The sequence below is a fragment of the Berghia stephanieae genome, chromosome 1 (genome assembly GCF_034508935.2).
Source record: "Berghia stephanieae isolate SIO BIC M18660-M18661 chromosome 1, UCSD_Bste_1.3, whole genome shotgun sequence".
Lineage (NCBI taxonomy): Eukaryota > Metazoa > Mollusca > Gastropoda > Nudibranchia > Aeolidiidae > Berghia > Berghia stephanieae.
In genome coordinates, this window is record NC_088360.1 from 125,186,220 (window position 1) to 125,211,214 (window position 24,995).

The 24,995-nt window shown below is 34.8% G+C and overlaps 1 protein-coding gene across 4 annotated transcripts in view; it reads right to left on the reverse strand.

Annotated features, from left to right (window-relative positions):
* Window positions 1-24,995, reverse strand: part of LOC144963024 (uncharacterized) — a 137,674-nt gene that overhangs the window by 23,727 nt on the left and 88,952 nt on the right. For all 4 annotated transcript variants that reach the window (XM_078896596.1, XM_078896598.1, XM_078896597.1 and 1 more), the window contains 3 exons: window positions 23,737-23,933; window positions 19,147-22,850; window positions 88-218 (listed from right to left, as the gene is read on the reverse strand). In XM_078896596.1, the coding sequence (XP_078752722.1) occupies window positions 88-218; window positions 19,147-22,850; window positions 23,737-23,933 (4,032 nt within the window). The remainder of the gene's footprint in view (window positions 1-87; window positions 219-19,146; window positions 22,851-23,736; window positions 23,934-24,995) is intronic.

The following is a 24,995-nucleotide window of genomic DNA, read 5'->3' on the forward strand; positions in this document are numbered from 1 at the left end:
CTAAAATTAAATCCACGGATTTTTGGGACACTAGAGAATGACCGAATCGTCGAGGAGTATAAGATACATTTAAGACTAAATCTTTACCTGAAGCCAAAGAGTCTTCAGAAAACTGGTCTCCCTCTTCGGAATCAGATTGGTTGTTGCCAGTCCCGTGTTTTGATGTCCGTCGTTTATTCTTGCGTGATGCGCTATTCTGGGACTGGTTTCCCGACAGCCTAAAAATAATAATTTTAAAAATGAAAAAATGGATTTATAAATAACTGAATGGTATTATGAACCCTTCGGAGCTGAATTAAAGTCACGAAGTTAAAACGGTAGATACAAAATTGTCAAAGTCGAGACTATAATAAATAGTGAGACGCTAGGTACTATATCGGAAGCTATGTTCGAATTCCTTCGGTGAAACCGGGATTTTGTCTTGTGACCTGTTTTATTCGCGGCTATTTTCAGTTAAGTTCTTAGTAGATGAATGTAACCTAAAATGAGTGAAACGGCGTGGACTAAAAAGTTTTAATACTTAAAAGTAAATTCGTCAAACTAGTCTTGATAAACAACCATACCAAAACAATTCATGGAGAGTTGAGTGTACTGGCTTTAACAAACAAACAAATAAATAAATAAATATAACTGGTGAAACAGGTGATAAATAAGCGAAAAAATACTCCGGAAAAAAGCATGACGCTGTCTAACTATAAAGTAGATATCAGAAATATTCGACATTTTTCAAGCAACAAGAACAAAACCTTAATTTACTACTTGTCAAGTTTAATCATAAATCGTTTATTAGTTAAGAAACTATGCCGGTTATACCAAAGTCGTTAAAAAATTATCATATCGAAAGTTTCAAAACTTGATTCTTGTTTTTAACTTTCGCTAGAAACCTACATAGGCTAATGATGATGTCTACGATCTAACAAAATCAGATATTTTACTGGAAAAACTTTACTATGATAGCAACATGTTTTCCATTAAAAAATATTTAAGTCTCCTGAAGTAAGTTGGCGGGGAAGGACAAAATTACATTTCATTGACACGTCAACCACAAAAATAAGCCCGCAAACGTATGTAACATTGTTAGAAGAAAAACTTATTCCAGAATTTGTATCACTTTATCGCGATCGGTCATTTCTTTTTCAAAAAGACGGTGGCAACTTCCCACACGAGTAATATTATCCTGTCTCATTTTAAAGAGAAAATGACATTTGATTTATTTCTAAAGATGAATAGCCTCCAGTGAGTACTGACTTGAATCCAATAGACTGCAGCTTTTTGGCTAATGATGAATAAATAATGAATTTGTATAGCGCCTAAACATCCGCGTTAATCGTACTCTGCGGCGCTTTACATTTTAAAAAAAGGATCCCAAAACGATTTACATGGAAGCAGAGTTTAAAAAAAGGCAATTCGAAATGCATTGGATCGAATCACTATTCAAGACATGAGAAAATGAATTGGATCAAAGAAAAAAAAAAATGCTACGCAGTCATAAAGCAAAACGTGATATCGACAGATCACTTCAAAATTTGAGAATTATGTCAAAATCTTCGATATGGGAAATTTGCGGTGTCTATTAAACAATCGTCAAATTAATGTTTTCTAAGTATGTTCCTGAAAATGTGTGCACTTAACAATAAATTAGTTTGGTTGAGGTGAAATTCTAAGTGAGCTCCTATATATATATATATATATATATATATATATATATATATATATATATATATATATGTATATATATATATATATATATATATATATATATATATATATATATATATATATATAATTATTAGAGCGTGAATGATTGCAACTTTTTAAAATACAAAACTTTTAGTCAAGGTCGTTGCAAAGATATAGAATTTTCAGTAGCACACGTCGATGAATTTCTTCAATGGAAAGAAAAAACCCCTCTAAATGTTGTCACAGTTGATATCACTGCACGATCGGTGACACTACGAATGCTATATACTCTATATTAAGTTTAAAATCAAGATCAAGATAAGCAGCTACCTATAGTAGACAACCTTTAAAATATTATAACCGTTTATTTTGACAAATTCCGATAACAATGTGGGGTGTCCTGATAACTCTCAGTTAGAACAGTAACGGGATTGGTATCTATCTCGATTGCAGTCTTGTAGATCCGGCGGCAAGTACTTTGCAATAAACTAGAGTCCTACCCAAAAGATAGCAAACAATTGCTACTGTTCGTTTAACGCTAAGACAACAATAATAAACTGGTTCCGTGAGCCTTGAAGTTATAAAATACGACTTTTTTTTTACTGCACATGATAATAATCAAAAGATTCAAGCAATTCATTATTGATAATGATAATGCAAACAGGATCCATATCATCACGATCTGTGTCTCGCCATTACCAAAAAATATCTTATATGCCTTTAAATTTATAAATCAAATACAATTCCAAGAATTCAAAAATGTTATTGATTTTTAATCGATCGTTTATCATACGCAACCGAAGCACAAATGTTGAGCTATTAATAAAATAAGATAATAATAAGAAAAAAATTAAGAACCACAAGTCATAACATGTCAAATACCACAGCACTCGTCAGTTAAAACATTACCCAGTATCTCCTCTTTGGACAGTGACTGAAATGAATAAAGTACGACTAGATATTTCTCCGATCTTTTATTTAGGAAAGCTGTTGTTGATTTTTGATTGAACATCTGGGTCTAATTTGAATCTGACTAAAGTACCGTGCTTGTGATCATCCGTTTACCAAAAGTTAACCGAAACGTCATAAGTGTATTTAATAGATGTACCCTGATTGCAGAGAACACGCGTTTTTGTCTAGAATAATTCTTTGTTTTATCATTATCTTTTTAAAACAAAAAATTTAGTGGACAAATGCTCAATCATAAAACTGACGATGCGTTTTGTAGTTACCAGATTCATCTCCAGACTGTTTTGTAATTAGATACTAAATTAAAGAAAAGGTCAAAATGGGAAAGCTCTGGGTGGGACAAGTAGAGATGAATCCCAGGCTTCGGGAAGCCCCCATCGCTCTCTACTATTATTATCATTATCATTATTATTACTATTATTATTATTATTATTATTATTATTATTATTATTATTATTATTAATATTATTATTATTATTATTATTATTCTCTGATATAGCGCCGGTTTCCACAAATAGTGCTCAGAGGCGCTTTACAATGTTTTTTTTTTGTTGGTATCACACAAGTTCATTCATTCGACTACAGAATCACCACATCAGTCACACACACACACACACACACACACACACACACACACACACACACATATCTTGTTCAAACTTCGCATAAAATCAAATAGAATTAAAGCAACATTGTTGTTATTTTTATAGAGGTCAGCATCTCTGTATGCACACAGACATGAATGTAAGAGGTGAGTATGTTTCAACCCAGGTGAGTTTTTAAAAAATAGGAAAAGTCGTTACTGAAGTTTGATCTTTAAGAGGAAAATATTAACGAGTAGTTATAAGCATTAAGTTACTATTAGGGCTAATGTATACTTAATCACTATAAAAAAATTAACGGTTTTTAGGGAAATGTATTTATTACGTCAATGACGAATGTGAATGCCTTGTTTTTTTTTTGTAATTTACGGAGTTTAGAGATTAAAAAAACAAAACAAACAAAAAACTTGAGCTTTTATATAGTGCAATATCCACTAGATGCGCTCAAAGCGCTTTAAAAAGGGTCCCTGACCAACAACAAAACGTAAAATTTAGAACGAAACATGAGGCATGTTAGGCGATATTACAATTTTTCCGACAGAGACGGCCAGGTACTCATTTTACACCTGAGTATGGTGAGAGAGTGTGAGTAAAGAATCTTTTCCAAGGACTCAACTATGTGCCGAGCGAGACTCGAACTCAGGACCTTCCGATCCGAAAGCGAGTGTCATACCACAAGACAACATAACCGTATAATTTAAACTTCTCTTGAGAAAGAAAAATACAACCGATAATACTTGTGATATAAACGGGCAATCTACCAACCTGTTCAGCAAGATCCAGCACAGAAGTAGGCCCAGGCCAATACCGGTTCCCACCCAATCGTTGTCAATATAAGCACCCTTCATGACTTCATAACTTATCAGAGAATCCTTCTTTTCGTTTGAAAGACAAAGTCTAGATGGCTACTCCATGAATGAGGGTCGATTATGTTCATTTCAGCGTGATTCGAAAACATGCGAACGTCCTAAAGATACCCTGGGGCCTTCATAACGTTAAGACCTCCGTGCGTCACCATAAAGGATGCACATAAATAAAAATAAATGCCTGTTATATATGAAGGATATCTCATCACAATTTTTATAGTGAAAAATGAGAAACCTTGGTCAAGTTTTTTGTTTTATTGAGATGAAAAATCGAATATAACTTCTGATTAAAAATCGCGATAAGTAAAATTTCATATTTCTGACCATTCTTTAACCTGTTCATTGCCGGACCCTGGAAAAACTCGTATTTTAAAAATTGGTCAGAAAACTCTTCCTCCAAATATCGATTTAAATGACCTCCATCTTGGCAAAAACTCTCAAACCTGAGACTTCGCGAAGTTCTAAATTTGGGAGTTATAGCCAAGATGAGGGTCATTTAAATCGATCGATATTTGGAAGTCGAGATTTCTGGCCAAATTTTTTAATGCAAGTTCTTATAGAGTACGGAAATTAACTGGTAAAATTCACTTTTATACACTTGATTCATCCCGATATAATAAAAGATTGAGGCGATGGGTCACATATCTAAAACTCAACAAATCTAGCGAACCAAAGTAGTTTTCTTTTTCAAATAACTGAAATGATTTATGACAATTTATTGTTTCTGAAATGACAGAGGCTACGAAAATCAATTGAAATTTATCTATCTACTTATCTTTCTTCCGACCCCCCCCCCCCACCCCCATTTCCAATCTATCTATCTTTAATATTATTCGGTAGCTCTAAAAGGTAAACGGTAATGGTGGCTATAAGTGGTCCTCTAGTATAAAAAATCCCCTCACTGATATCATACAATGTTCTTGATCATTAACCAAGAGAGGACAGGCTTGGGGGTTGGGTTGGAATCGAGATAAGTCCTATTGTGAACGCGCTTGTCCTTTGATTCACACGATCCGGACAAATTCGAGAATTAAATCAATATTTGATTTCTTGGGGTAGCAGTAGTAGCAGTAAGCCAGTATGGCTAATTACTTCTCAATAGATTTAAGGATTAAACTGAAGGCAGGAAAATGGTTGTGTTTTGATTAGAAACAATAACCGTAGTTTTTAGCTTTAGGTTAACGTAAATGGAATAACAATGGCAGCCAAATAACATATAAATGGTACTATATGTATTCAACATGCAGATAGTTCTATTAGTTACGCACGTATCATTAGCTTGTCATCTTATTTACAAGCAAGAACTAGCACATATCCTCATTACTTAATGTGGTAGAAATAGTCTTGTTATAATTGTAAAACTTGCTAGTAGTAACCTTCGCTGTTACTAAAAGTATCGCAAATTACAAAGAACTTAAGGCTATGAATACTAAAAACTTTATGATAGAACAAATACTTTGACCTGACGGGTTAAATCGATGCTTATCAAATACCCTTTATTTTATGACACCAATTGCATTCCTTATTACATCTTATAGCACAAAGGTGTTCAAATTAATGCCAGCAGGCGCCTGAACGGGCCTATAACTCATATGAATGCTGAAATGAGATTGTTCTGAAACTTTGTTAAAGAAATACAATTGTGTGACAAAAATGTTATGCTTGAATAAAAAGATAAACAAATAAACAAACAAATATCTTCTACGAATCTTTAAATTCAAATGTCAACAATATACGATAGATATTTATAAAATCAAGTGAATTCTAAATCACATCGTGAGAATCTGGACGTTTGAATATCAGTCTTTGATTATTCTAAATAGATTCTCCTTTTTTCATATGCGAATTTTGTAATCCAATATTATACATTAAGAGTAATCTTAAATTTCACAGTATTGGGAAACTAGAACTGATAATAAAGAAAAACATAATGCTACACGCAAAAACGTTACACACAGCACCGAAATCAACAATAAAAATAACTAAGCATAAAAGCAACTTAGTGTTGCTGCTGCTCCACGAAAAGATAAGAAGTCTTATAGTATATTAACTACAATATCAAAGCCGAGTCGAACTCTACGACGAAATCAATATCAGTGAGAGAATAAGACGTATCTCTACCAAAGTGTCAGCACAACTGTGGAAGGCTTTAAAAGGTTAATATCCTTTACGCAAAGATCGCGTTAACACGATTGAAGTAGAAGGACCCGGTAACAAGACATGCATATCACAGGGCTAATAGCTAATAACCCGTCACCGATCTTTTAGACAATAATGTTTTGTCGATTGCTGTATATCCCGCACTGCCACCCCCTTCCATTTAATGAGAAACTCTTGTTTTGATTTGGTTCATCATTCCTCCACAATGCATACAGCGGTCTATCTTGGATATAATTATATTGTTTTGGTGATATATATATATATATATATATATATATATATATATATATATATATATATATATATATATATATATATAATATATATATATATATGGCATACTAAGAGATTTATTGAACACAAACAGAGAAAGAGGTGGGGTTAAAAGCATGGTATATAAAAAAAAAAACCCAACTTTTTTTTTAAAATTCACTAACAAACCTATACGAAACTTATAGTAGAATGGCTGAATAAAAAAAACAAAACAAACCAGAGCATTTATATAGGGCAGTATCCACTAAAGGTGTACAAGGGGTCCCGAGCCAACAGCCATACTTAAACATGGAAGACAAGCCATGGCGCCTGTTGGTCAATAGTATATGTTTATCGACAGAGATCACGCTGTTTACGGCCAGGTACTCATTTTACACCCGAATACGGTGAGAGAATGTGATATCAGAGCCGTGTCCAAGGACTCAACTATGCGCCGCTCACAGCGGGAATCGAAGCCTAGACCTTCCGATCCGAAGGCGAGTGTCATACCAATATACCACTTAGCCGCGAGCGATGTGTAAAATGAGTACCTGGCCGTTAACAGCGTTGTCCAAACAACTGTTCTATCGCCTAACAGGCGCTATGTCTCGTCCTACATGTTAAGTGAGCACGTTTAGTGGAAATTGCGCTATATAAAAGTTCAAGTCTTTAAGGCTAATGGGATCTACCTTAAATTTTCAGTCCTACAGTTGGATTTTTGAGAAATTTATTTTGAAGACTCAATGGCTATTATTTGATTTCCCTCCAAAACGTCTTCAACCAAACATTAAAAAAAGGAGATATCAAAAATACTTGAATAATGAGATAAAACTGCATTATAAAGTGGTTTACAATTACCTGTCGTGATTACCAACACAATTTAAATGCTACCATGAATAGTTCCCACGGTGAACAATATGTTGACAAGCACCCCATTGTTTTCTTTCACAGAATGTATTTAAAACCAATTCCATTCATTGTACGCTTGCATTGTAATATTCTAATGTCTTATGCGTCAAATGAAACAATCAAAATGTTGAGTGATAGAAATCTATTCCTTCATGTAATATAATTCACATTAAAGTAAGTTGATGAATGAGTAATGATGCGTTTATAAAATCAATGATTTTCGTAACGTTGTTCAATCAATACAGAAATCTGTTTTGTACCCGACAGCAATTGAAGCAAATTTGAATTTACATGAAAATAAACCAAAATAAAATGATAGAAACACAACTGATCGAATGACAAGAAATGAAATAAGAATCTTATATTATCATATCATCTTCAATATTCAAGCTTGGTTTTCTTCCGGCTTTGCTGATAACTTTACACACACACACACACACACACACACACATATATATATATATATATATATATATATATGTGTGTGTGTGTATTATGTGTGTGTATGTATGTATGTATGTATGTATGTATGTATGTATGTATGTATCTATGTGTGTATGTATGTATGTATGTATGTATGTATGTATGTATGTATGTATGTATGTATGTATGTATGTATGTGTGTATGTATGTATGTATGTATGTATGTATGTATATACATGAAATGAGGGGTTATCATTGTTCAAACCGCTTTGTCAATACTAAATACTAAATAAATCGTTTATATATACATTACATATATATATTACATATATTATGCTGTAAATTGCATATATTGTGCACTATATACATGATTTAATGTTTATTGTCCTGCCTCATTTGGGGTCGGCTGACTGAATAATTTAAATAGTAAACAGGCAAAAGTAAAGAATTTAGTCCACGAACAATTTATTTTCCGATGATATCAGTTCTGTATTTTTTATAAAGGAAATTGATGTTTCTTGGATAAGAAATGATCTCCGAGTTCTTGTACAGCCATTTGGAGAAGTGGAACTTACTTTTGGAAGTAAATGTATAAGTCGAATTGGCGGATCCCAATAATGAGGTTCATGACAGAAGAATCAAAAAAGAAAAAGGAAGAAAAAGAATTAGGAAATGGTCCATAACCAATAACAGAGGAATGCGTGCTCAACGGGTGGCTATGATGTTAAGTATTAATTATAAACAAATCTTAACCCTTTCAAATGATGGTTATGAATATATCCTTCTGTAAGGAATATGCAACACAATGACTAGAAATAGTGTCAAAGACATAACGGGGGTACTTCTATTTAATCTTTTACAAATCACTGGAACACTGTGTTTGTACGTTGCGTTACATCAATTGGAGATAAAATAACTGGGATACGCCTACATTCCACAGACTATTTCAAAAGAGAGCAGTGACTATTTTATGATCTTCAAGTTGATAAGAAACTATTTATCAATCATCGACGATGGCATCATTTCGATCATCCATGTTATGCTGTGCGCCCCTTCATCATCATCATCATCATCATCATCATCATCATCATCATCAACATCATCATCATCATCATCATCATCATCATCAATATCATCATCATCATCATCATCATCATCATCATCATCATCATCATCATCATCATCATCATCATTATCATCATCATCGTTGTCGTCGTCGTCAACATCATCATCATCATCATCATCATCATCATCATCATCAATCATCATCACCATCATCATAATCATCGCCATCGTTATCAATAGTAAGCTCGGTTTCTAAAATTTTGATCAGGATAATAATAAAATGAAAACTTCTCCAATCAATTAAAGCGATACAGACGTATTGAAATAAACTTACTGATTAACTTAATTGAATAATTGCATAGCCCCTGAAAAGGACCAGACCAATGGATGGCATAGCAAACAATCGCAACCAATTTTAAAGAAGCTTAAGATTTAAGATGGCGCACTTTTGAGATTTTTTTTTCGCAATTTGAGTGAGGGCAGGGTCGATGCAGTATTTTAATTCAATAATTGAAGTATCCACTTTTCTGGCCAAAACAGAAAAACAACCCGATTTGACAGCTAACGGTGGCGAAAGTAACGGCGATTTTTGAAAAGAACTGGTCACCTGCCATGTTCTGACGTTGTTACATGAAATATATTATAGTCCCACTGCCAGGACAAGCCAAAAATGTTTTTATAGGTACACAGATTTCTCTTCAATTTACACTTGGAAGCAGAATTCCTGTCTAAAATTATGTCAAGCTATACGTTAACATACATAAAAAACTAGCCTTCGGTATTGAAAATGGCAGTGAAATCATATTATTTGAACAAGTCCTCGATCGCGGATTTTATGTACAGTTACAAACTCCTCTTCAACCCCTTATCTTAACATATGCTATACTTATAAAATCTTTGTAAGTCGAGCCCAAGTTCTTTCAAAGACCTGAATAAAATGTGAGGCCATTATAATAAATTCAGGCATAAAATAAGGATCGATAATATAGCAATGGCGATACGCTCTCTCTCTCTCTCTCTCTCTCTCTCTCTCTCTCTCTCTCTCTACCTCCCTCCCTCACCCTCTCTTCTCTCTCTCTCTCCCTCTTTTATTCTCTCTCTCTGTATGTATGTATATATATATATATATATATATATATATATATATATATATATATATATATATATACATGTGTGTGTGTGTGCGGGTGTGTTAAGATTATCTTAACCACCCCAATCAACTACGCACATTTTATCAATTTCAAAACCTCTTGAACAACACTCAATAAGCAATCTGCTTTTAAAGAGTGAATATTCATGTATACTGGTTGCATAGTGTGTTTTACAAAATATTGAATGTTTACCACCAGCCATTTACATAACACAAATGTGTGTATTTCTAAATACGGAACATTTCCATGCTCGAAACTCTTGAAACATTTTCATTTGTTCCCCTTATCTTAGCTTCTTTATCTTTATTTTCAATTTCTTACACCGAGAGTCACCTGTTCGGCGTTCTCTTATGTTAAAGAACTGTTTATTTCGGAACCAAGCAATCACCGACCTTAATCAACTAGGATACGTTTGGAAAAAGCAAGGGTACAGAGCTAAGTCAAAAACTGTGCGTTATTCTAACATTCACATACCAGTGATTGTTTGTTGACTTCGTTACAAGAAGGAGACATAAATCTATTTTAACTTAAGAAGACATAATGGGGTAGATTTATGTGATCAATTAAAGCACAAGGTTTTACCAAGTTCAATTCGTCACATAACCCTTTATTCTTTCCCACAGAACGTCATTCGGAACCAAAATCCGAGTCACCTGATAGACACCCTTTTTGCACTGACACTCTTAGATTGCCACCGCTTATAGCCACTTAGTTATTCACAACGGAGTCAACCATGGTAATTTGATAAAATGCCTTACCCTAGGATATCATTCCAGGGTCAGAGCAACCTATTTTGTGTCTAATATGGTCACTAACCACCATCCAAATAAATCTGTTAACTTTAGTGACAAGACTAGTAGACACATTGGCTCATTGCCATCCATGCCATGTATTTTACTTAAAAATTGTACGGGATAACGATTTGAATAATCTTTAAAATCCGACTGTGTTTCATTGTACTGATTGTTCGGCCAACGTATTTAAATCACCTAAAGTTAATTACTTAAATAATAGGATAAAACAGGCATGGCTTATCCATAAACAACCCAGTTCAAGGTTCGAGGTGTAACTTCGAATTGGCACATTATCTCATAAGATAATATCTTGTTTGTTAAAATCACGTACCGCGACTTTAGCAGAATTAATTTAATTCAATAACCAATACACAGCACAAGATTTTATTCCGGCGTTTCGAATATAATACGTTGATAAAGAAAGAAAGAAAATGTAACCTATCACATCTATTGGGATGAACCAGATGACGAAAATTAATGTAGTTTTATTTCTAAATTTTAAGAAATAGGGGCTCTAAGCATTTTTTATGTCAAAAGCTTACTCTCCTCAATATTTAAACTTGAATATTACAAGTTCAGCTAAAAAGTCCACTTTAAGTATCCCGACATAATACCGTTTAAGAACGATGGGCTTAAAATATAACCTGCCATTGAATTCTTCTAGGCTACCTCGTGATTATGTGCCCCTACTGTTTAAATAACTATTGTTTTGTTCTTGTCCGGAGAGAGGCTTGATTGAAACAAAAAAGTAGGTTTTCATAGAGTTTATCCCTTTTTGAAATACCTGCATTAATCTATCTAGATAATACTGTCATGCCATGACAAGAATATCTTTTTTTAATGACTGGAAAAATAAGATTTGATTACATGAATCGATAGAATAAACTAACTCTCAAATTTTCAAACTTTATAACCCTGCAACATTAAAACTTAGCGGGGCATAGAAAGTAAGAATCGTTTAATCTGGACCCCCTCAACGCATCAATATCATTGAAATATAAATTGCACTCAAACACTGCGTACTCTGACAAAACGCCAATTTAATATTTTGGCCAGAAAAAAAAACCGTCCTTTAAAATTTCGATCGATTGAAATGATCCTCGTATTGTAAAAAATTCTCAAACTTGGGACTTTGTGAAGTCTTGTGAAGTCCCAAATTTGCAAGTTTTTGACAATATGAGGCTCATTTTGAATCGATCGATATTTAAAAGACGATTTTGAGGTCAAAATTATAAATACAGGTTGCCTTTTTTCCAAATTACATCTGAAAGGTTTTCAATACCTCTATCTTAGATCTGCAACATGCTCGAATATATCTTGTCTTTTCCGGCATTGGATCAATATAATGCTTACATCTAAACTTGTTGAGAGCTTGCAAGGAGATTAAGTACAAAATATTTCAATGGCAGATTATGACTTTATTGAATGGTTATTCACCATAATTTGATTAATTCTTGAAACCCTCCCCTAAGACAAATTAGTTCAACAGTGTGTACATTATATAAATAACTTCTTTCATGCTAAGAAAATGGAATGATGATTAATATAAGTATTAAATAATTGTATATCTTTACATGAAATTGTTTCTTGACAGAAATCAACTATATTTTTCCTACGAAGCTGGCGACCATAAGAAATCTGTGATAGACAATGGAGAAGCCAATGCGTTTTAAATGCTATGCAGAAGATTCAAAACTTATTGAATAGCACTTTTTCACTCGTTAACGAATAATTAGTATAAAGGAAATTCCAAAATGGAGTCTTCAGCTTTTAATGAACAAAATAAAAGTACAAAACTACAAACTTCAAAATGTTTGGAGTCTCGAAAAAACAACAACCCATGACTATTACTATGTTTTAGTCGTTCTCAACGTAATATCTAGGGGTATGGAGTAAAACTTTATTTAAATCACGGCTTCTAAATCCACTCCCACAACTAAAACCAAATTTTAATTTGAGGGCGGAAAAGAACCCAACAGAATCGCAGGAGAATGTGATAGTTAATTTGCTGCGATGCGCATTGTTGGTTCATGACCATGCCTGAACAGTCCAACTTTATACTGACTTATAGTTTATTTATTCTCACGCTTTGGTTGTACAGTGCAATTCGATTGAATATAATGGTAATTTTATTATCATGTGTGCACTTCATTTCAGAGTAACACTTTAAATTTCAAATCAGTTTAAATGTGCTGTTTGCATATTCTTGACATGGTCTATTAATTCAATGGCAGGAATATGAAATGATTAATTATAAATCGCTGCCTGGTGTCCGCATTGAATCTCGCAGGGAGTCGTCACGGTTGATTGGTTTTACAATGTATTCCACTACCGTAAGATCCTTGTATAGCTGTGCCAAACAATTTGTGTGATCAAAGACAGATTACAGAGCACAGTGCCACAAAACACTGATTTGTGCGGTCACAATAAAGCAGGCTGGGTGATTAAACAGCATTCAGACAAAAATGCTTGTTTACGTTATATCATTTTTATAACACAAACATGACTGGCCTGTGATTATAAATCGATGACAAACCTAATAATATTACAATTTAAAATAATAGTAGGCTACATTGAATATTGTAGTGTACATGGATAGGTTTATCATTTTCTCTTCTTGTGGTCATCTCATATTATTCTCAGTACGTGCTAAGGATAGTTGGCGTTTATCTTTTAAACCTATTTTTTAAAACACACAGTTTTGAAGAAAAAATAATGAAGGAGTTTGAAATGCAAAGAATAATTTTAAAAAGAATCGTACCGAATTCGAAAGCTCATCCAGCAAATTACAAAATAATATCAAACAATAATACAATAATATGAAGTTAAGAAAAGCAAGAGAAAAGGTTATGTGCGGCTATGTGGTCTGGTGGTATGACACTCGCTTTCGGATCGGAAGGTCCTGGGTTCGAGCCTCGCGCTCGGCGCATAGTTGAGTCCTTGGAAAAGGCTCTTTACTCACATTCTCTCACCGGACAACGTTGTCTTTGTCCGAAAAATTGTAATATCGCCTAACAGGCGCCATGTCCCGTCCTACATGTTAAATGTTGCTGTTGACCAAGGACCCCTCGTAAAGCTCATTAAGCACATTTAGTGGATATTGCGCTATATAAAGATCAATTTTATTTTATCTATCTTTTATTTAAAAGAAAAGTCATGAAGTGTTTCCCTAACTAAACCAGCATAAGAAATCAGGACAGAGGTAGAAAATCGAATCATTACCTTACTTTCAATTCCATATTTATAACTATACTTAACCCGTTTCGACATGTTTATAGAGTTGACTCTTTCAAGCGAATGACCTTCAAAATTTTGAATACAGTTCAATTTCGTGTTTTAAAAAATATATTTTGCTAGTGAACAATAAAAAGATGAAAGGGAAAATATCAATTAAAAAACATTGTGTAAAATATTTTAGAAAATATGAAAACAATCCTTTCATCAGAAACCTGTGTGAGAAAATCAGCAAAATGAATTTAAAGATATTAAAAAAAAAACAGCTTAAAGCTACCTGTAAAGGCTCGAATCTATAATCTTATAATTGGTAGATAAGCGGTTTAACAACTCGCCTTTCTTGATTTTGGTGTACTTAAATCAACTGTGATTAATGTCAGAATATGTCTTATAAAAGGCATTTTAGATAGTAATATGTATCTATATAACAAATCATATCAATGCTATAGATATAGATATATCAAATTTTGGCAAAAGTACTATAAAAAGAAACAGCACTTTTAAACAGTACATACTCGTGCTATTGATAAAAATAATATTAAACCAGTTCAATTTAATCAATTTAAAAATACAAAACTGAGTATAAATTACCTGGTTCCAAGACAGTTATCTGGAACGGTAAAGCCAGTATCACACACAATAACAAGGAACTGACAAGAACTGACGCAGTTTATCATACACAGGTCCCTTATTCTGATCAAACAATAATAGATCGCTTATGTGATCCAACAACAAATAGGCGAGACACGGGAGTGAATGAATGATACGCAAATCAGTTCGTTGTTCGAGACAAGCTCGCCTATGAATTAAAAGGGAAGTTCTTGCCCTGATAAAAAAAAGTGTTATTGATATATCTATTTCTCTAGACTAGGAGGGAGTGTCATTACGGAAAAATAGACAACAAATTCGTGGAACATGAACGATTTCGCAGGCTTTAATGCTATTCATTGACATAAAATGTTTAAAACGGAATTGGCGTAGAATGTGCTAAAAAAAGTCTAACTGGACTTTACAAATTAAAAGTCCAAATCCGATTGGAACAGAGTTGTCAGTTTGGAAAATCTATGCCAAATTTCTCCATATTCGTGGGTTTGTTTGACCAAACTTATTAAGCATTTCGACGGTTTTCACCATTCTTCAGTCAATTCCTATTTACTCTAAAGCCGCAGGACAAATTCTACCAAAATAGATGTGTATCTTACAGATTTTACTGCTAGAAAGACAAATCAAAGGGCACGTTCAAGGCCTTTTAACATTTATGACAATTGGCAAAGAAAATATATGGGTTTTAAAAACATTAATATACGAACAGATTTGGAATTTCCCCCACATTAATTGTCAGGTTTTGTGATCTGGAAATCCAGACTTGGAGCCATGTGAATGAAAAGCAGTCACCGTTATTCTGTGATTCACATTGTTTGATCTCATTACGAAAATGACACGTCTCTAGAAAAATCTTTCAGCTCAATTGGAAAAACAAATAAAAAAAAACAAAAAAAAAAACAAAAAAAAAACCCGAAAAACACAACCCCCCCCCAAAAAAAAAAACAACAACCCCAAACCAAACAAACAAAAAAAAAAAAAACCAAACAAAGACAAAAACAAAACTACAACAAAGAACAAAACAAAACACAACACAAAAGCAAAAACATTAAAAAAAAACAAAAAAAAAAAACCCCCGAAAACCAAAAGAAATCAAAATCAAACAAACAATACAATCCTCCAAAACAACCAAAACAAAACAAAAATAAATAAGAAAACAAAAATAAAATACAAAAACACAAGATTATATGTAATATCCTCCAAACATTCCTTGGTCAGCCTCATTATCCGATTTTTACAGTTATTTATTGCTTTAACGAAATTGTAACAAAGCAGTGTTCAAAGATTTTGGATGGCTAGTGGATATACAGTAAATAAATAAGACAAGAAGGGCAAATAAGTAACAACGATAAGGAGGGCATCATCAAAAACAACACCAACAATAACAATAAACAAAAAAACAAAAACAAAAAAAAAAACAACAACAATAAAATAATATCAACAGTTACTACAGTCACATTAAAAGGGACCAAACATAAAGAAAAAAAACCCCTGACAATAAAATCGGCTAAGGTAAGTGAGATACCAACATCAGTAAAATAACATAGACATGGAAAATAATGTAATAGAATTGCTTTAACTGAATCTGTAATCAAGGCATTCGTTTGAAAGATTCGTGTAACTTTTCAATGCTTTTAATTTGATTAGCATATCTATATCTATATTTAACTCAGTTCAAAAGTTAGTGGTATGCCGTTCATCAACACATCGTAAATTTCTTGTTGATTTTTTGAAGGTAAAACTCTTCAACACTAAGTAATGTTATGTATTACAAGTATTTTTTTTAAATTGAGATTTTATATAGAGCAATATCCACTAAACATGCTCAAAGCGCTTTACAAGAAGTCCCTGGCCAACAGCAACACTTAACATGTAGGACGAGACATGACGCCTGTTAGGCGATGTTATAATTTTTTCGGACAGAGACAACGCTGTTAACGACCAGGTACTCATTTTACACCTGAGTACGGTGAGAGAATGTGAATAAAGAGCCATTGCCAAGGAGGCTCGAACCCAGGACCTTCCGATCCGAAAGCGAGTGTCATACCACTAGACCACATAGCCGTACAACTATAAGTCAAAACGTCAAAAATGAAGATTTAATTTATTTCTTTGGTATGAAAATGAAACATTTGTCAATATATCAACAAATAGTATCGAAAAGTGATTAAAATTGATAAAATCTGAAAAGATGTATATGATCGGACACAAACGTTCAAATGTTTATAATAAACAATTATCCAAATGATTGGCAGCAAGCACCGTTGAACATTAGATGGTGTTTAAACGTGTATAAATCAATTCTTTGTGTTTCTCCGATCTAACATAATAAAATTCAGATAGCGTATCGGAACCAGTCAGAGAGATTTAAATTTCAATACTTTTTATCTTTGAATGACGTTCGAACACTGAGTTTAATCCCATCTGTTGGGTTATCGATAAAATCCGATAGGTGATGACATGGAATGATAACATATTGAGGGCTGTAAAGGACCACCTGCTTTGAAGGAGGAAGTAATGATACAATATGTATGGCTGCGAGGAGAGAGTATGAGACATAAAGAGAGACAGAGAGATAGAGAGAGAGAGAAAGAGAGAAAGAGAAAGAGAAAGAGAGAGAAAGAAAGAGAGAGAGAGAAAGAAAGAAAGAAAGAAAGAGAGAGAGAGAGAGAGAGAGAGAGAGAGAGAGAGAGAGAGAGAGAGAGAGAGAGAGAAAGTCGAAAGTCAATACCAATCTTCATAATTGCAAATGAAATGACAATCGTCTAAAAGTTTTTTGTTAAAAAGGACAAATGGCAAGATTCGAAATGGGTTCTCATTGACATAAACACGCCACCCTTGCAATAAAAGAGCAACAGTGAAAAACTAACCACCTATAAATAAAATTTAAAGATTATTCTCGTCTATTTTAGTGTCGTTTCTCCATAAAATATTACGAATAAATGAAACAAATGAGAATGTCTTGCTAATTTTAATACTTACTACTTAGCGAGTCCAACAGAACGATAATCAAATAGGAGCCTTAGTCACAATACATGTCCTTGCACTACGTTAACAAAACAACACATGGGCAGTAGTAGACGATAGGCAGTAGACGTTAATATGTTTGTAAGTACCTACACTAAGCTGTATCTCCACCACTTAGGCCCGTCAACGATTAATCTGCAAGAGGCTATCGATGCCAGGACGTGGGAAGGCTACCCGGTCAAATCTCGCCTTGCTATGGCTTCCTCTGGTCGCTGCCTGCCGATCAGGCAAAATCAATGACGCTTATCATTACGTCGATAATGAGAGCAAAGACCAATAAGAACAATATGACCAGGTCCTGGTCCACAAAAACAATAGGTCAGTGGAATGTGTCGAATTTCCTTCTAATAATCCAATCATCATACAAGAAATGTACAAAATCATAACCTGCATACGGTGTGACTTTCTGATCCTGGGTATATAAAACACGCCTTCGGAACTGTAGTTCCCGATTCGAGCCCTATTGTGGCAGCGAAAAGTTGAGTCCTTGGAAAAGGATATTTACTCACAATCCCTCACCGTTCTCAGGTTTGAAAACTGTGAGTTAACAGCGTTGTCTATGCGGGGAAAAAAAAATTCATAAAACGCCTCGCAGATGCCATGTCTTGTCCCTTTTTAACTTTCCTGTTGGGTTCTGACCCCTTGCAAAATGCTTTGAGCAAATTCAAAAGCTTTTTCGCTATACATATATATATATATATATATATATATATATATATATATATATATATATATATATATGTGTATATATATATATATATATATATATATATATATATATATATATATATATATATATATATATATATATATACAAACTAAAACAAGCAACGCTGAATATTAGAAATCAGGTGTGGTGCAGTCATATGTCACCATGGGAAAATTTGCCTTGCGCAATACAATTGCAATTTTAGAAAACGAAAGTAAATAAAATATTTCGTGAATTCTCTGATCCGGAATAACTAAATATATTTATGAGAACAGGTGGATGGGTTGATGATAGTTTAAACATTTGGTTAATTGGTTTTGAAAAGATGCCTTAGGATAGTTAAAAAATCATAATTAAAACAGTATTGGGCAATCCTACACCCTATGAAATGGAGGACGAAGGAGTCTATCATTGCAATTTACTGTATTCAAAATTAGGCAAAAACAGTGACAAAGACAGTGGCAATGATAACGATGGTAGTAATTTTGATAACCACAATAACTGTGATGAGGATAATGTTGCGTTTCTGCTGATAATGACAATGGCGATTTTGTTGTTATGTTGTCATGTTCTTGATTTTGATGATGGCGATGATGATGATGATGATGATGATTATGATCATGATGATGATTATGATTATGATGATGATGGTGGTGATGGTAATGATTATAATGGCCAAAAACAATGACATTTTGACATTACCTTGGGGTCAGATCATGCAACATTCTCTGGAGTGCCAGGAGCTGTTGTTTTGCTGACGTCACGGAGTCGTCCGACAACTGGCTTAGGTCATCATCTCCGGTAGAAGCTGCTACTGCATCATCTATGACGTTGGAAATAGCGGGACTTGTCTTCGATGTGAGATTCTGGGAATCTGGAAGCGTAGCATATAACTGAAGTGTTTCGTTTTCTTTGCCGAGTTCTTGATGACTAGAGAGAGGTAGAAGAGGATCGTAACTAAAAAGCGGAGATTCATTGTTTGATACTTGGCCATGACTGAGGGTGAAATGTTGATCTGACAGGGGAAGAGAGGCGTCGGGAGAAGCTGATGCAGTCGCATTCCGGTCTCGTTTCATACTTGAAGATTCAGTTTTGCTTGTTGCTTTACGTTTAGATGCAGGTCCAATGGTAGCCACCTTGGTGGGTGACAATTGTTCTCTCATGGTTTCTAAAATTATCTCCTGGAGAGGTTCCTGGCCTCTCGGACTTTCTCTCTCGTAACCTTCATTTATCACTGGCGTCAGAGTGTTCTGTTGCATTTCCTTTAACTGATGTATATGCGGTTCATTTTCGTGCAGTTTATACACAGGGTCGGTTGACATTAACTTATCAATTGCCTCGCTGCCTCGTTCGTCGGTCGGTGATGCCCGCGATTCTTGTTTCGCTTGTGGTTTTGACATAACGACTTTTATCGGCAAACTTTGTGTCAGTTTGAAGGGCTTATTTATCATATCCACTGTTTGATGGTATCTTGTTGCCTTGTCAGGAAAAGTGTCTGCCGATCCTTGAGGCGAGTTTTCAGATATTGTTTCGACTTGACAATCTCTATAAAAATCTGAGTTTACTCTTGTTTTGTCGTTTTCTTCATTTTTACCGAAACGTAGAGAATCTAAGTTGTCTGCAATAAATATTTGACTCTTTTGTAGCCTTTTCCGTGGGGTCTTTTCATTCCCTACTGACTCCAATCGGGATGGGCTTACATTTTCTTTAGTTTCTCTATAATCTTTACCTATATTTGTATTGATGAACATTGGCACTGATCTTTGGTTTTCTGACGTGTCAGACACAGGACCAAAATCTTGACAACTGTCTTCGTCATGTTCTATATTTGTGTTTCTTTGAACGTTTTGTGCGTGTGCGTCTATGTCATAGGTTATCAAGTCGTTTGATTGGACATTTTGTGTTGTTTGATTTGGTATCATAGAAATTTCAGTGGCACTAGTTGGAACTATTTGAACAGCAGTAAAATCAGATTTTGATTTTATACCAACTTTAATACTATCAGGTAAAGAATAATATGAATTTGGAACGTCTTCTTGGTGAATTTCTGAACGAACTGTCCTCTCATTGCTGATAGGTAAAGCGTCATTTGTTATATTAGAGTCTTGCATTCGTGGTGTGAGCAATACATTACCGTCACCATCTAGAGAGTCACACGAAAAATTGAGGTCCGAGTCAGCAGGAGCACTAGGTGTCGACATCAAATTTGTCACAGAGCTTGGAGATATTGATTCGGTTTTGACGGAAACATATACATCATTGTGCTTTCCACCACGAACCTCCTTGTCTTGAGCATCTCTCTCAGCTGGTTTTATTTCATGTTGATCATGAATTAATGTAGACAGTTCAGGGGAGATAAGGCCTGCTTGGCTATTTGGAGTCTCCGAGACTAAATGAGTTGTGTCTCTTGTTATTTTGTCACTGTCATCAGGAGTAATTACAACTTCTGGAACTCCCATTGAATCAATTTTCTTTATGTTAGTAGATTCATCGTCAGATTCTCTACTATTTGGAGATTCATAATTATCTTTAGAAATAATAAAATTGTAGTTATCAGCAATACTTTGAAGGCTTATGATATTTTCTCTTCCTCCAAGACCTATTTCGATATCCTCGTTGTACTGAGCTAAAGCTTTAGCTAGTTTCTTCCCCTCAGGATGTGAATGTCTTTTCCATTCATCTTCCTTGAGAGACCTCCCTTTTCGGTCTCTCCTTTTTACACCTGCTACTAGAGCTACCATAGTTGGGTTAGACGAGGAGGAGGTGGAGCTGCCTCCTGTCGCGTTTGAGGAGCCTTTAGACTGTTCATCCTTTTCATCTTCCGTAGCAAGTTCTGGAACACTGGCCAAAGACATCATGCTAGAGACCAGTCTAGATCTAGACCTTGGGCTCCCACCTGTCGGACTTAATGGTTTATGGGTGTTCTTTCGTTTTCTGTTAACTTTATCTCTAGGGTAGACTTCTTTACTGAGAGACACACTGTGGTCTTTCTCTTTTACTTTGGGCTCAGATTTTCTACTTCGTTTGTTCTCTTTATTATCACTTGATGGTAAATATGCTTTCTTTACACTTCCTTTCTTGAGAAATTTGTGTTTTGGAATGTCATCTCTTTGAGGCGTCAATCGTTTGAATGCTGGCAGGTCCTGTGTTCTCGCTGTTCTACTAGATGAGCTATCACCGAGCTCCTTATGTGAACGTGTAAGATAATCAAATTTTGGTCCTTCGTTTTCCTCCTTTTTTGGCCTTGTAAAATCTATGGACGCATGCTCCCTATTCCCTTTCCTTAGATAGTCAAACTTTTCTATTTCCTCTTCCTTTTTCAATTTTTGCCTGTCACTTGCGTTTGGACTTTGAATTTTCTTACCACTCCCTTTCCTGAGAAATTCGTGTTTTGGCTGAGGAGAAGGTTCGGGTGATTTTTGAAAGGAACTCCTCTCGACAGATTTTGTTAATGTCTTTCTACTGCCTTTCCTCAGGAACGGGTGAGTTGGTTTGACATGATCTGGGCCAATTCCCGAACTATTGGATCTAGAGAGACTGTCCCTACTTCCGTCAATGGAAACAGATGATTCTCTACTACTGGGTGCAATATCTCCTTTGGACGGAAAAGAAAACACAGATCTTTCAGAGCTGGTAGAGTGCACCCTATGAGGTGAGGCTCTGTCGCTTTTTCTGGTTAAAACGGGACTTGAAAGGGGCGAAGATATTCTTTCCTTATTGCTTTTCAAATAATTTCCCTGTAGTTCCGGTTTGGGAGATGGAGATCCGTAAAGTCTTGCAGTGACAGCAGCTGCGGTTTCCGATAGGTTTTTGTCTGAGGTTGTTCTTGAAGGGAAAGAGTGCGGTCTCTGTCGCGCCCTACCCGTTGATGGACGACTTAAAGAAGTTGGCCTTATCATATCACTTGAGCTTTTTGGACCACGGTCGTGTTTAATCTGAGGTAGATTTGTCTCATCCATAGATTTTTCATTTGAATAATTATCATCAATTGTTCTTTGCTCAAAGTCATTATTGAAGCTACCAATGGTATTGTCATTGTGTTTTTTAGTAATCCCATGAACTTCAAAGTCCATCGACTCATCCCCGCTCTCATTCTCATTGTCGTCCATAGAACTTTCCTCGCCTTCAGAATCTGAAATATCGCCATCTGAAGATGACGAGTCAAACTCTGTTTGTTTCTTTTTCATTGTATTGGAATCTTGGTCACCAAGATTTCTGACACTAGAAGTTCGTGAAGGATACCAAGGATCCTCTTCATTATCGGGAGTCAGCAACACGCTCTCACTGCATGCTCCTCGAAGAGGGTACGGCTTGTCTAATTTTTGAACTTGTAGCAAATCCTGCTTTTCTTCCAGATACAATTCAAGTTGTAGCTGTTGCTGTGTTAGATTATCTAACTGAGCCCGCTGGAATGAAAAAAGAACGGCATTTTGTCATTGTTTGGTTATTGTCTGCACCATTTTAAATAAGCATTTGAAAAGACGGATGAGAATAAATACATTGAAGAGAGTAAATATTTTTCAAAACAATTCTCAAATCATTATTAAAAAAACAACAACTTTACAATAAGAAGTAATTTGAATGTTAATGGAACTCTTAATATACCTAAACTAAAATATATTAAACTCTTATTGTCATTAAATTAAATTTTACTCAAAACTTTGAAAATGAAGTGAAAGGACTTTCTAAACTAAACAAGGTTCGATAAAGTAAAATACAACCATGGAGGAAATACAGATTCATTAGTATCCAAAAATCTAACAATGAATCAGTCCCGACCGAGGTTAGCGGATCATCGGCTATACCTCGATTCGTTTCAGGCTGATACAAGAACTGAATATCTTCTTGCACTCGTTGTGTTTCTTTTTCGAATTCTCGAATCTACATTTAAAGATATCTTCGAAGAATTGAGACAATTTATACTATATAATGATAAACAGAATTGGATATAACAGTTTATAAAATAACAAAATACCAAACACGGAACGTTTCGAGCTCAACAACAAAAAACGATGAAAACATAAATACATTATTTAAAAAAAAAACATATCGACGGCAGAGAAAAAAATTCGTGCGGCATATTTCTCTGCTGGCAAGCTGGATTTTGTTTTTAGTAAAGTATTTATGTATTCATTGTTATTTGTGGTTGGCTGAAGCATGGTTTTAAGTCCGAAACGTTCCGTGTTGGGCATTTTGTTATTTTTTAAAGCTGATGCATTCATTTTGTTTATTACTTTTTTTGAAGGCTTCTAGCATCTTGGTATCACTATAATAAATGATAAAGGTATTGACCTGATTTTCAATATCCTCCAAAGTTGACACACACTCATTCCTGAACTTAAACTCTCTCTCGTCAATCATCATCTTCTTTTCCTCCACAACCATCTGCTGTCTATTAAATTCGTTAGCAGCTTCTTCCTCTTCCAGGGTCAAGGCCATGACAGTATCCCTTAAGGATAAGGTGTGAATCAGTTCCTTGTTAGCCAAGCCTGGTAGAATATGGAAATATAAATGCGATGTGGACAAAACACTTTCATAAACTTGCAAAATCTAATGGTTAATGGCAAATATAGATTCATGCCCTTTTACGGTGGATATGCATAGACGCATCACACAAATGTGCGACCGAAGCTACAAATCCAGATAAGCTAGTAAGTGGAAGGAAAAGGAAATATAAAAGTAGTAGTGGTAATAGCAGCAGCAGGAGTAGTAGTAGTAGTAGTAGTAGTAGTAGTAGTAGTAGTAGTAGTAGTAGTAGTAGGAGTTGTATTAGTAGTTGTAGTAACAGTAGTAGTAATAGTAGTAGTAGTGGTGGTAGTAGTAGCAGTGGTGGTGGTGATATAAAACTTGAGCTTTTATATAGTGCAAAATCCCCTAAACGTGCCCAAAGCTCATTACAAAGGGTCCCTAACAGCAACATGTATCTGAATACTGTGACAGAATGTGAGTAAAAAGCCTTTTCCAAGGACTCAACTATGCGCCGAATGATGCTCGAACCCAGGACCGTCCGATCCGAAAGTGAGTGTCATACCACAAGACCACAAAGCCGCACAATAATAATAATAATAATAATAATAATAATAATAATAATAATAGTAGTAGTAGTAGTAGTAGTAGTAGTAGTAGTAGTAGTAGTAGTAGTAGTAGTAGTAGCAGCAGCAACAGTAGTAGTAGTCGTAGTAGTAGTAGTAGTAGTAGTAGTAGTAGTAGTAGTAGTAGTAGTAGTAGTAGGAGTTGTATTAGTAGTTGTAGTAACAGTAGTAGTAATAGTAGTAGTAGTGGTGGTAGTAGTAGCAGTGGTGGTGGTGATATAAAACTTGAGCTTTTATATAGTGCAAAATCCACTAAACGTGCCCAAAGCTCATTACAAAGGGTCCCTAACAGCAACATGTATCTGAATACTGTGACAGAATGTGAGTAAAAAGCCTTTTCCAAGGACTCAACTATGCGCCGAATGATGCTCGAACCCAGGACCGTCCGATCCGAAAGTGAGTGTCATACCACAAGACCACAAAGCCGCACAATAATAATAATAATAATAATAATAATAA